General features: G+C 55.0%; 1 protein-coding gene across 1 annotated transcript; it reads left to right on the top strand.

The window, feature by feature from the left end:
* The first annotated feature begins 8 nt into the window (after window positions 1-8).
* On the top strand, window positions 9-3,911 carry PROCR (protein C receptor). Its single transcript, XM_026100533.2, is given in 5 exon segments — window positions 9-340; window positions 343-481; window positions 636-872; window positions 2,519-2,785; window positions 2,937-3,911. Coding segments are annotated over 5 exon segments (810 nt in total). The 5' UTR covers window positions 9-286; the 3' UTR covers window positions 3,050-3,911.
* Window positions 3,912-13,018: the final 9,107 nt, after the last annotated feature.

Genomic DNA, 13,018 nt, shown 5'->3' with positions numbered 1-13,018 from the left:
ACGCCCCCTCCTGGTCCCGCGCACAGGCCCCGCCCCCCGGTTCCCCGCGGAGCGGTGCCCGGCAGGGGAAACTGAGGCCGGCGCCCGCAGCCGGTCCCTCCGCTGCCGCCAGTCCCTCCCGCCGGCCCGGAGCGCGTTCGGCCTCTCATCCGGCTGCTTCGCCCCGCTCGCGCTGCCGGATGTCCCGGGCAGGCCGTGGCCCCGGCCTCGGGGACAGGGCCGGGCTCTGCCGCCGCCCCCCGGCCCGTCCGGCAGGGAAGGGGTGCGGGTGGCTCCGGCTGAGGAAATGGGAGAGACCTGGCCGGACTCCCACCCTCCGCCTCCCGGGGCCCCACCTCCGGCGCGGCGCGCTTAAGTCCCCGCCAGCCCGCCGGGCTGCCACTGCTGTCCCCGTCCCGTCGCGGGCCAGGCCCCTTGCCACGCGCGATGCTCTGCCTCCTGCTCCTCTGCGGCGCTTTGGCCTGTGGGGCCGACCGGGCGGGTAAGGGGGGCCCTGGCGCCGTGGGGCTGCATGGGGAGCACCGGCCGGGCTGTGGGGCCCTGGCTCCTGGCCTCGGGCCACCCAGCAGGTTTCGGGGCTGGGGCAGGCGACGGGGAGGGGAGCAGCACCGGGTGACAGCTCGTCTCTTGCACAGCCCCGCTGGCCTTCACCATGCTGCAGCTGACCCGCGTCTCCGACGGCCACTCTGACTTCTGGGGCAACGCCACGCTCGACGGCCAGCTGAGCCATCGCCTGGAGGGGCTCAACCTCAGCCAGGTGCTGCCGCTGGAGCCGCCGGCCGCCTGGGCCAGGAGGAAGGAGGACGTGGCCACCTACTTGGACTACTTCGCCAACGTGGTCAAGCTCATCAACATGGAGAGGCCCATCAACTGTGAGTGACGGCCGGGGACGGCGAGGCTTCGCCAGTCCCGCTGGCACGGGGACGCGAGACCCTGGAGGGGCGCAGGGATGGGGATGCTGGGCCCTGCGGGGATGGGGACGCTGGACACCATGGGGATGGGGACGCTGGACCCTGCGGGGATGGAGGCGCTGGACACCATGGGGATGGGGATGCTGGACACCATGGAGATGGGGATGTTGGACCCTGCGGGGATGGGGACGCTGGACACCATGGGGATGGGGACGCTGGACCCTGAGGGGATGGGGACGCTGGACACCATGGGGATGGGGACGCTGGACCCTGTGGGGATGGAGGCGCTGGACACCATGGGGATGGGGACGCTGGACCCTGCGGGGATGGAGGCGCTGGACACCATGGGGATGGGGACGCTGGACCCTGTGGGGATGGAGGCGCTGGACCCTGCGGGGATGGGGATGCTGGACACCATGGGGATGGGGACGCTGGACACCATGGGGATGGGGACGCTGGGGAAGGGGAGCCCTCCCTGCTGGGCAGTGCTGCAGGGGCGCAGGGCCGGCGGTCCAGGGACAGGCGAGTGGCAGGGTGCCCCTTTCCCGAGCAAGGGGAGCGGGTGCGGACACGGGCACCCAGTTCCAGAAAGGAAACACACCCCGTATATAGAGACAAGGATTTCTTAGTGGTATAACTGAAGCCTGAACAGTTTAATCACAGAACCACTGCAATTTCAGCTCTAGTTATTACAGATAAGAAAGAAAGAAAAATGAATACTACTCTATAGAAAAAGCCCCAGGGCCAGTGATGCAGCTGAAACGGCTATGCACACACTTGCTAGTGTCTGCCTCTTTTCCGGGGGTTGTGCTCACCCTCTGCTGTCCCTTGGGGCACTAGGGACCTTGGCTGCAGGCCAGGGGGGTGCACAAGTCGCCTGCATCCTGCATCCTTCCCTGGGAGGAGCGGGATGCTGAAGGCAGCGGTTTCTTGTTCCTGCCTCTCAGCTCTGTTTGGGGTCATTCCTATGCGCTTGCTAACGTATTTTTGCACTTTGCTCTTTCTGCACTGGCTTGCAAGTGTGTGTCACCTGTGCAGTTACTGTGCGTGGGGTGCTTTATGTGGGTCGGATGCTTGTCCTAGCTGCTCTTTGTTACCCCACAGCAGCTCTGCCCCGCTTTTAACTGGCCATTGGGGAGCAGTTTCTAGCCCTGGGGTTGTCCAGTAGCCCCACTTCTGTACCAGCCTGTATTCATCCACACTGTATCCTTGCATGAGGGTGATAAATAGCTCGTTCTGGGTTGAAAAACTGCCTCTGCCTTCTATCTGTATAAAATTAAGGTTGTGCTATGCAAAGATACAGACAACTAAAACAAACTAAGCATCGCCGCCCGGTCATTAAAAAAAGTGCTGCAGCTAACCCAGGTGAAAACAATGCTGCAAGGCAGCTCAAAATGAGTTCAGACAGCGCAAGCCTGACAAGCCTCCGTCTTGAGGCCTTGCAAACTCAGTACGTAGCCTGTGGCCTGATGCTGGCAATGGCAATCTGGGTTTAATGGGCTCCAGGGCTACTGAGGGCAGGCAGCGGAGGGAGGGAGCGCTCTTCTCCAGCCCGGCTGGCGCTTCCCGGCCGTGCCTGACCTGCCTTCTCTCTCCGCCTGCCCCAGACACCCAGAGCCTGTGCTGCCACCTGGGCTGCCGCCTCTTCCCCAACGGCACGGCCCACAGCTTCTACGAGGTGACCCTCAATGGCACGGCCTTCCTCAGCTTCCACGTGCCCACTGCCACCTGGCAGCGGCGCTGGCCCCGGCAGGACATGGTGGCCATCTTCGCCCACAGGGAGCTCATGAAGTACCCCCAGACCACCTATGACCTCCAGCACTTCCTTAACGTCTCCTGTGTGGACGTCCTGAGGGCTCAGACTGCCAGGACAGGTTTGTGCAACACCGGGCATGGGATGGCCGGCACTGCCCCTCCGGCTCCCGGCGCTTGGCCCGTGCACGCTGAGAGCAGGGGGGGCAGGAGGGACATCGGGGCCTTCCCAGCCCCAGGCCTCACCTCCAGCGGGTTTCCTCTCTCTAGCAGGAAAACAGAGCAGCCGGTCGCACACCCCCCTGGTGCTGGGCCTGACCCTGGGGGCCTTCTCCCTGGTGGGCATGGCCGTGGGCATCTTCTTGTGCACCGGCGGGCGCTGCTAGCTGCTGGCGCAGCCGTCCCGCGGTGGCAGGGGACGGATCCAGCGTTGCCCTGGGGCGACAGGGGACAGACCCCACGGCGGCAGGGGACCGGTGCCGCGCTCGGCGGGGGACGCCCTCTCCCTGGCCTTTCCGCCACCACCGTGCCGGCTGCAGCCCTCCCACCACTGCGGACTTTGCTGCTGAACTTGTCCGGCGGGTTCCCCGCGCCGCCCCGGCTCTGACCCACCAGCCCAGGGCTGCTTTGCACTGGGTGCCATCCTGCCCGTCCCCGGGGACCGTCCCCACGCCACATCAGCACCGTGAGGATGCCGGGCAGTTTGCTGCCAACATCTGCGTATGCCGAGACCGGCTGCAAATGCGTCATGCTTGGCATGGATGAAAAATGGAGGGGAAGCAGGGGATGCGAAAGCACCAGAAGAAACAGCTAAAAAAAGGTTAAAAGAGCAGTCTGTGGGCCATTAATCAAGTGGGGGAGTGTGAGTTTTCTTATGCCCAGGAGGCTGCACGGAGTAAGGGAAGACCCAGCACAGTGACCTGGGGAGACTGGCGGTCGGGTGACCGTGCGTCACCTACGCCAGCCCCTCTCCCGTGAGCCCTGCGGCGAGGCAGCAGCGTGACACCGTCACCGAAGATCTGTCAAAAAATCCACTCGCTGTTGCCAATCCAGAGGGTCCCAAGTGACTCAGGGCGGACCTGATGGCCAGCACCCCGTGTCACCCGCGCTGTACATGTGTGGCCCCAGCCAGACCCCCTGGGTGCCCGCGCGCCATGGTGCTGGCAGGTGCCTGGGTGTGAGAGCACGCATACATGGAAAACAACCTCGCCTTGAGATTTGCTGTAATAAAATCCTCCCTTTCCACAAGCTCTTGCAGTGCGTTTTGTTTCGTTATGCTGATTAACCATGTGCCCGAACCATGCTGACAGCAGGCTGGGAGCTGCCAGGCCCCGGGGCGGGGAGGAGGAGGAGGAGGAGCTGCAGCCCTCCCGGAGGAGCCTGGCACGTCTCTGCCGGCACCGGCTCCCCAGCACGGGCTTTGCGCCCACCGTCGGGCCGAGCCGAGCAGCAGCCTTGGCAGGTGGGGAGGGCTTGCGGCGCGCTCGGTGCCTCAGGCCACAAGCTACGTACTGAGTTCGCAAGGCCTCAGGATGGATGCTTGTCAGGCTTGTGCTGTCTGAATTTGTTTTGGCCTGCCTCACGGCTTTGTTTTCGCTTGGCTTAGCTGCAGCGTTTTTTCTAATGACCAGGTGGCAATGCTTAATTTGTTTTACTTTTCCTTATCTTTGCTTGACACAACCAAAGTTGAACAGAGATAGCAGGAACCAGATAGTTTTTCTGCACAGAATGAGCGATTTTCGTCTCTCCTATAAGAGCTGGCCTAGAGCAACACAGGCCTCGAGAAGGGGGGACACCAGACATGGTGCAGAGCAGTGACGGCACGGGGTGACGAGCACCGGGGCACAGGCTGGCACTGGAAATCCCAAGGCTGGAAACTACTTCTTCTGTATAATAGACTTTGTTTCATTTCTCTTTTTTTTCCTTTTCTGTAATACCTAGATCTGAACTAATAGTGAGTCTTTGATTAGACTGTTCGGATTACGCTAATAAGAAACTTTTGGCCATTTTCTCCCTTTTGCCCATTACGAAATTTTGAGCATAACACTGCATCATGCTTTTCTCTGCCAACATGAGGGCTGGAAGCACCAGCACTGCCTGGCTGCAGCTCGCTTTGCGTGCAGAGGACCACGTAGCTCTGGGCACCAAACGCGGGGAGGCCACAGGGCCCACAGCGCAAGTTGCAAGGAGCTCTCCTGCTTTAATTTCCGGCTCCTTTATTTCTAAATACCCTTTCCTCCTGGCCAAAGCAACCAACAAAAAGAAAGGGTGGGCCGGGGAAAGAAACATGACTGAAATGGGATGGGAAGATGACATAGCGGTGCCTGCAACAGGGGAGCTGGGGAGAGATCTCAAAAGACCACATTTCATCTGCTCGAGCTGCCAGGTCACCCTGGCCGGAGTCCATCTCTGGAGCCACCCGGCTCCTCCACTAGAGCAATGCGTTCACTCTCCCCTAGCCAGGTCCATCAGTGATGGAGCCACATTTCTCCCCACCCTTTAGTGGATTCATTTGCAAAACAGAAATGACAGCCAAGATTTAAGAGGAATCAAAACAGTGACAATAAAACATATGAATGTCATTGCTCAGCCTCTCAACAAGCAGCCTTCTCGATAGCTCTGCTATGTGCCAAGCCCTGCGAGGCTGTTGGGTCCCCGCTGCGGACATCGGGAGATGGGGTGCTTGCTCTGAAGGTCAAACTTAGCCTTGCAGTCCCTACATCTCCCCAAAATATTTGTTACCAGCTTGCAGCAGGGAGAGGTTGCTGCATTCACGTCCCTGTAGGCCTCCGCTTTCGTCTTTCCGACGCAGGGCCATTGCTGGCGTGTGCAAACAAAGCTGCGGGGCTGGCAGCCTCGGAGATTTCTCTGGCCCTTGGGCTCCCAAAAGCCCAAAAGATGGGCCAGCCCAGTTCCAGAGCACGTGCTCCCCCTGCGCTCGTGCCAGAAGAGATTTCATGCTGCAGTCCTGAAATTTGCACGTTTTACCAGAGCAATTCTCCTGCAGAGGCCTCCGGGTGCTGCCTCTCCTTGCTCCTGTTTGGGCAGCAGAGCATCGCTCCTGTGGGAGAGCAACAGCAAACAGGGGCAACGCACTGAGGCTTTGCAATGCAATTCCACACCTTGAAGTAAGGACAGAGCCAGGGCAGGATTCCTCCTTGCTGTCGCAGTGCAGACAGGAGCCGGCTCTACCTCTGTAGGAGGTCAGTCCCAGCTGGGATCTGCCAGAGTTGAAGTGGATTCAACCAAACCTCTCAGCAGACCAATAGCTTTGGATTGCAGCTGGGTGACTCACCTGCAGGATCCGAGGGGCTTTGTCACAAGCAGGGCAGAAGACCTGCTCCATACCCTGCCCTGCTTCCCGGTCCCCAAAATCAGCTGACCAGGAGGTGGGACACACACAGTAGGCTCCGGGCAGGAGCACCTGTTTGACATGCACTTTCAGCAGAGCTGCTGTGTGGCATGCTCTCAAGGCAGGAGAAACTGGAGCGTCTGGAACAACAGGGCTTGTTTTGCTTCTTACTTTTGAAATGCGTCATCTTTTGGCCAGATTAGGAAATCTCTACTTTAAACAGCTCTGGGAAAGCCTTTTTCCTGTCTGTCGGGCCCCTGGGCTTGACTGGCCAGAGCAGAGGGAAAGTGCTCCAGAGAAGCGGCTGCACTGCCATACTTTAGAAGATGAGCTGACTTTGCTGCTGCCTTCTTGAGCCTTTGAGAGTGATCGCAATCAACACTGGCTATTCCAGATCTGGTCTCTGCCCAGCACCATTTGCTGGGATCTGTCCCCCACCCCAAACCATCGCCCACCGGCTCCCCACCGCCTGGGCACAGGATTCCACACACCTGCAAAATGCAATCTGCAGCGCTGCTTGATATGCAGCAACATTTGGACCTTAAGAAGACCAAAAGGGTGGGAAAAGGCAGCAAAAGCTGTGACAAACTTTGTCCAAACTTTCTACAACATCCCTGTCCAGAACCATGACCATGGAAAACCCAGCCCTAAACAGCCAGCCCTGCATCCCAGGGTCTCCTCCCTGATGGTGGGTAGCACCTGCACCAGAGAGAGGTACAACAACAGAGAGCAAAAGGAAGGATTATTGCAATAACATGCCCTTCCCTTCAACCCCCTGGCACCTTTCCTCCCCACCATGCTGCAGACTCCCTCTTCGCTGAGCCCCCAACATTTGCTGCAGGGCAGCATGGCAGCGTGCTGTAGCCGCGTGGCACAGCTGCCTGATGCCCAAGGGGGAATCACTGGCTGCAGCTGCGACCTGGATTTCTTCCAAAGCTCTACCTAAATATTTACCATCTCTTTGGCAGCTGGTATCCACATCCATGGCCTGTCCTTTTCCAAATTTGGCCATGCTTCCGCCCTCAATTATGTCTTGGGACAAATGCCAATGCTTGACTGCGTATCCTGTCAAACAGGAGTTGTTTTCAATTTGCTCTTTGGTTTTTCCTTTGTGCAAAAGGGCAAACCAACCACACGCATTCCTTTGGAATGCTTTATCAAGCCCCATGTGCAACATCTCCGTGAAGCAAACAATCTCAATCTTTTATATATCAAATGCCATATGAGGTTTTTCTTCCACATGCCAAATAGTTTCCATCATTCAGCTCTGCTATCTTTATTTTGGATAACTGTTGAGATAAGATGCCCAGCATTGAAGACAGTATGTTGTTCCAGTGAGTAAGATGATGCCAGCATACTATTAACTGAATCTCCTCTTCCCCTCCATACATGTCCCATGGGGAGTTTAACCAAAGCACTCCCACGTGCTGGTGTTTCATAGAGCTTGCCATGGCTGAGGGTTTCCCTCCACGGCTCTGCTTAATTCAGAACCAACGTAACAGGAATGAATAATTCCTTTCAAACTCCTTTCACTGGGTGGCACATGGACAACATGTGTTGTTATTAAGAGCACTTGCTCAGAGATCAAACTCTTTTCCTTAGGCCCTGACGCAGAGATGAAGATAGTATGGCTGAACGCCAGTCTCCTACTGGGGCACACAAAGCTTGAGCTACAGGGAAGGGAGACTGCTAATTTGTGGGTTACATATCCTGGGTGCTTGAAATGCAGTCAGCATGTTCTCGTCTCACCAACGGAGTCTCGCAGGAACACACGGTCCCCCCTTGTTTCCCTCTCCATCTCCCGCTGGGGAAAAGCCTTTTGCGCATCAGCTTCCGCAGCTCAGTGCAAGGTCAGCCTCCTCTGGGCACGTCCTTCACAAGCCTCCGGCCCATCCATCTGCTCACAAAGTGGCCTTGGCTCCAAGCCCCAGCCTTGGCTGGTGGACACCACGCCGTGCCTCTCTCCTTCCCCAGGGCCACGTCTTCAGGAGCTGCTGCAGTCAGTGTGAACTCTAGCTACTACTGGGGCAGGGATGGAGAAGGCAGCAGCTGGGGCCTTCGGAGAATGCCAAGAGCTGAGAGAGCCTGGCTTTAGCCTGGGAGCTAACAGCAAAATGCGAGTTATCATCAGGAAAGAAGCTCTTGGCCACAGACATACTTGGTGCATCAACTAGAGAACACCTGAGAGGTACGCAGCCCAGCTTGCTCGAGCCTAGTGCACACAAGCCTGTAGTCCTGCTCCGGCAGCTGGGCTGATAAGCATGACATGGGACAGGCGATCAGGGGAAAATCAGGCTACGAGCACTTCTTGTGAAAATGGGCATGCTGGGCTGGAACGAAAGCAGTGGACTGCCTTTGGCAGCTCTCCCTGCTGTGGGGCAGGATCACCCCCCACAGCACCACTCACATTCTCCCAGGGGCGAGGACTGTCTCTGGGCAACATCCCTGCATTACCCCCAAAGAGTACCAGTCACACCAGACTTTCTTTCTGTCACCAAGTAGAAGTCTCCTTTACTGAAAATTAAGCTGTTACATCTTTCCTCGTCATTGGGACAGGAAGAGCAGCTTATTTTCATAAACACTCCGCATTTGGTGCCTGGAATGACATCATCTCTTTTCTGGACTAAACAAGCTCTGTTCGTTCAAGCTTTCCTCAAAGGCCACATTTTCGAAGCCTCAGATGTTTTTACTTCTGGAATTTCCAGTTTTAGCCCATCTTTCTTAATACAGCTGTAACCTTCATTGACGCCAGGGTGAGTGGATTTGTTACGTGTGCAATCTCAAGACAATACTAGCTTGTTCTCCTAGAGCAAGAGTTGCCTTTTTTGGCAACATATTTTTGAGCTGCGTTGAATCTGGGATTCTTAGAAGCACAAAGATCTTCTGCCACATTGTCCCTATCCAGTTAGGCCTTTTTTATTTGTGCATTTGCCGCCTGCTTTAGACATGCAATAACTGACTTCACATGAGGCAAATAAGACTGGAGAGAGTGCTGTAAAAACTGAGAAGGGGACAGTTACTTGCACAGCAGATGACCTCAGGCTCCCATCTGGCTTTTACATTCTCCGCCTCAGGTTCAACAGTCCTTCTGCCTGTGGCAGTGTCCTTATCCATCAAATCCTCTTTGTTCCTGCAAGACCATGGGAAGAGTGTTGGTGAGGAGTTATGTGGGAGGGCAGAGGCTGCTGGGGCTGATTCAGTACCTGTTTTTCATCAGCACCCTGCTCCCACACGAGAGCAGGCAGATCCCCTGAAATATTTAACGGCAGAGGAAGGGGCTGTGCTGACTATGTTGAGTCCTTCCCTGTAGGGCGTATGGGTGCCCAGGAACCATCACTGCCCTCTTCCTTTTCCTTTCAACTCCCAGGTCACTGTGCCTGACCCAGCCAGAGGAAACAGGAGGAGAAAGCTGGCTTCTGGCCAGAGTCAATACTGAGCCTGGCTACTTAGCAATCTGTACGAAAGGAGGCTTTTGGGCAACAGGATACCACCATGCAGCTGGAACACGCTGCATCGACTGTCCACTGCAAAAAGCCCTCAGTGCCACCCTTCCTGCCACAGCCAGGCTGTCCCCTCAGTACCTGCATGGCAAGGACAACTTTGGTCTGAGCAAACGGACCCCTTGCGAGACAGTGAGCAAACAGCATTGCTGCTGCTCCTGCAGACTGCGGCACTGCTCAGCCCGACAGCAATGGCATGGGAGCAGAGATGTTGTTCGCTACTTAAAAAGCCACATAAAATACTCCAGAGAGGAATCCTCATTTCAGAGCCATTCATCTTCCCTTCCCAGTTGGGACCATGCCACCAAGGTTTCCAGACATGCATTTAGGCAGCTGCACTCTGGGAACAAGCATTGCAAATTTAAGTGCCTTCAGAAAGAGCAATTTTCTCCTGGCATCAGCCGCTTCTCCCCTCCTATCTCCGCTGTCTGTCTTTTACAAGTAGAAAAGTTTAAATATAGATAAGTGCTTTAAAATAACAAGGTCTTAGGAAAAAACAAACCAGTCTGCACTGTTCTTACAGAAAAGTTTCCATGGAAGAGGAACTGGGCTGTTTGTGAACACTTTCACTCCCTGGGAGAAGGGCAAGAGGAGGGGATGCTCTTTGCGAGCAGTTTAACCTGCTGTGGCGAGAAGCAGGATGGCAGCGGCTCTGCCTGGCTGCGCCCCGGGGGAACAAAGCGCCACGGGGCCAGACGACTCCTCAGGACTCAGGTACCCCACTCTGAAGCTTCTCTGTGCAGCCCCAAAACAGTTTATGACTGTTTGTAGAGTTCAGGGACTGCTCAAACTGTGGGGTCGAGAGCTTTAACATCTAGTCTGGGATGGGCAGCACACCTTCACGTGCAGCAAGCCCAGACCAGGCAATGACAGAACCAGACAAGACTAAGGCAGCTAGCTGCCTTTGCTTCCCTCTCCTGAGAAAAGATTGGTTGCCAAGATGCCCTCTGGAAAAGCAATATTGAATCCTACTTTTAAGCCCAAGGTCTAGCTTTGCAAAGCTGTGCTACTAAGGGAAGCTGCTCAGCAAACCAGTTGAAAAACAGGTGGTCTTTTCCAAATACTTGAAGTGATCAGGGATAGACTTCTCCAAGCAGGAGGCTTTCTCTCTGAACTACTTATTCCCTCCTTACAGGTCACAGGACAAACATTTACAGTGAAATCAGATCCCCAGTATAAGACTCCTCACCTCCTCTGAGCAAATGCTCTGTAAGGGATCTTTCTCCCACCAAAAGAAATGAAGGGAATATTTGCCAATACCCTGAATGAGGAGTGCAAGGTCCCCACTTCAGAAAATGAAAAACTGTGGCTGACAGCTAAGCTCCAGCATTCTCTTGTGCTCCATGTTTTTCCCATAGCAGAAAGGACTCAGTGATAAAGCCAAGCCTTACAGGGTATCCATCACCCAGTACCCTGAGCAAAAAGGCTCCAGGTCAGGCTTTTTCTATTGCTTTTCTCTTTTTACATAAAGATTTTAAAGGATTGAAATCAGAAAGCTGACAGCCTTCCTTTGTCCAAAGTTATTTCATGCAAAATGCTAAGCCGGAGGCACCTGCTCACTTGCCTAGCAGATGCCTGGAAGGGCTGCGAGAGTTACCTGGCCTTGGCCCATCTGCTAGAACATCTGCTCCCGGTGTTGTCCAGGACAGCCGCGTCTTTGCCCCAGTGTGGCTGTGGAGTCCTTATCACATCCGTTCCTTTTGCTTTCCAGGGATGGCAGTGATTCAGCTGAAGGGTGCCAACAAAGAGTTGATGAGGGCAGTATTATCTTGAAGCAGAGCTAAGAGAACCTGTGTTAGGACCTAGAGGAACATACAGAACTTTTGGAAGTGATCAAAAAGGTTCACTTGAGAAAACAAGATCCCATTTTAGCCAAGTAGTGGCCATAGGCTTATTTAAATACCCCCTTCTCAAAATGGCAAGAACTTGTGAGCCACTTCTGAAACATGTTTCTAGGACCTGCAGTTATCCTAGAAGATATAAAGCTTCCATCGGGCAAGTGGCCCAAGACCAAATGAGTGGAAACAGGTAACTGGATCCCAGGAAGCACCAGTGTACGCTACTGCCTGGAGAGGAAGGAAGCACAGGAACACTGGAAGCTGTGTTTGAAGGCAGGAAAAACCAAGAACTCCAGCTGTTGCAGACATGCAATGTAGTAGCGGGGGAACAGCGGGGGGAAAAAAGGAGACAGAAGCAACCAGGATCATTTGGTAGGATTTTGGAGTTTGCAGTTCTCTCCTTCCTGTTTTTCTTCCTGGCTCATGTTTCTCTGAATTACCTGTATCACAAACGAGGGAGCGAGCCTGCTGACTTGCCATTCAGTCTCGCCCTGGCAAAAACCGCTGCTTCGGCAGCTACTATTGTTGCTGTTCAATTTAGCGATGGCTTCCCGAAGCAGTACAAATCCATGGCTTAAGAAAACATTTACAGGAAGAAAAAGAATTATCAGGGAAAGGAAAAGCAGCGGCAGGAACAAGTATGTGCGCTTGAAATGAATACGCTGCCTGCTGCTAGGGGTGGGGGATAGGAAAGGTTGTGCCATAGCCACAAAAAAATCACACAGAAGCCAAGATCTTGGTGTAAGGTCACAGCTTTTTGGTTTTGTCACAACAGGCTGTACGTGTGATGAAGCAGGCAATGTTATTTGGATAAAAGCACCTATTGGGCTGCAAGAAAAGTATGTTGGTTTGGCCAGCGCTGCCTTTAAAAGCACCAAAAGGGAAATGGCCTATTGCTACCTCTTTTCTGCAGACCCCGACTACAGGAATGGCCTCTCAGGTCATGCAGCAGGGTAGTTCAGCCTAGGCTGCCTGCTGCATCAGTTCAAAAGCAACAAGCATGTGCAGCTTAATGGGAAACACAGGTCTCTGGCACCGGTAGTTCTGGTTCCTGCAGTTCCTGTTGTAGCCAACATTGCCACGCTGCCCTTGCGGGCTCAGCTGAGAGGACAATAGCACCCCTGCCCTTACCACGACATGAGCACCCTCAGGAAACCCCAAACCTGCCCCCCTTCCTCCCTGGGGCAGGATGCGCTCAGCTATTACACCTCTGTGTCCCTACCGAACAAAAGCACCTGGTGACCACCAGAGAAAAGGCACAGGCACAAACTGCAGTGTCACTTCGGGCTGCGCTATAAAGCGAAGGGGAGGCACAAGCCCCAGGCAAAACCAGGACAAGAGGAAAACTAGAGTCATAGCTTCAGGCAGACAATTCTTACCAGCTTCTGCTGAATCCGGGCTGCTTCTGAGACAATGTGAGCAGCTTCGAAAGAGCTAACTTTAGCAGTATGGGCTCACACTGGCAGAAGAATAGGAAGACAGGCAAGGCCACTTGGCTGAGAGGAGCCATCAGTAAGTGGACTCTCATGGGGCTGATATAACTGGAACCAGCTGCACGCACAGGGATATGGGAAGGTGTATTCCTTTGAAATCAGACAAAGCTAAGCCAGGGGGAGGCAGCTGGCTATGGGCCTGGAAGAAGCTGGTCATCAAAAGGGCTGACAT

This window comes from Dromaius novaehollandiae, chromosome 9, assembly GCF_036370855.1.
Source record: "Dromaius novaehollandiae isolate bDroNov1 chromosome 9, bDroNov1.hap1, whole genome shotgun sequence".
In the NCBI taxonomy this organism is placed as follows: Eukaryota; Metazoa; Chordata; class Aves; order Casuariiformes; family Dromaiidae; genus Dromaius; species Dromaius novaehollandiae.
Note: the sequence above shows the minus strand (reverse complement) of the source record. Positions and strands in the feature narration are given on the sequence as shown.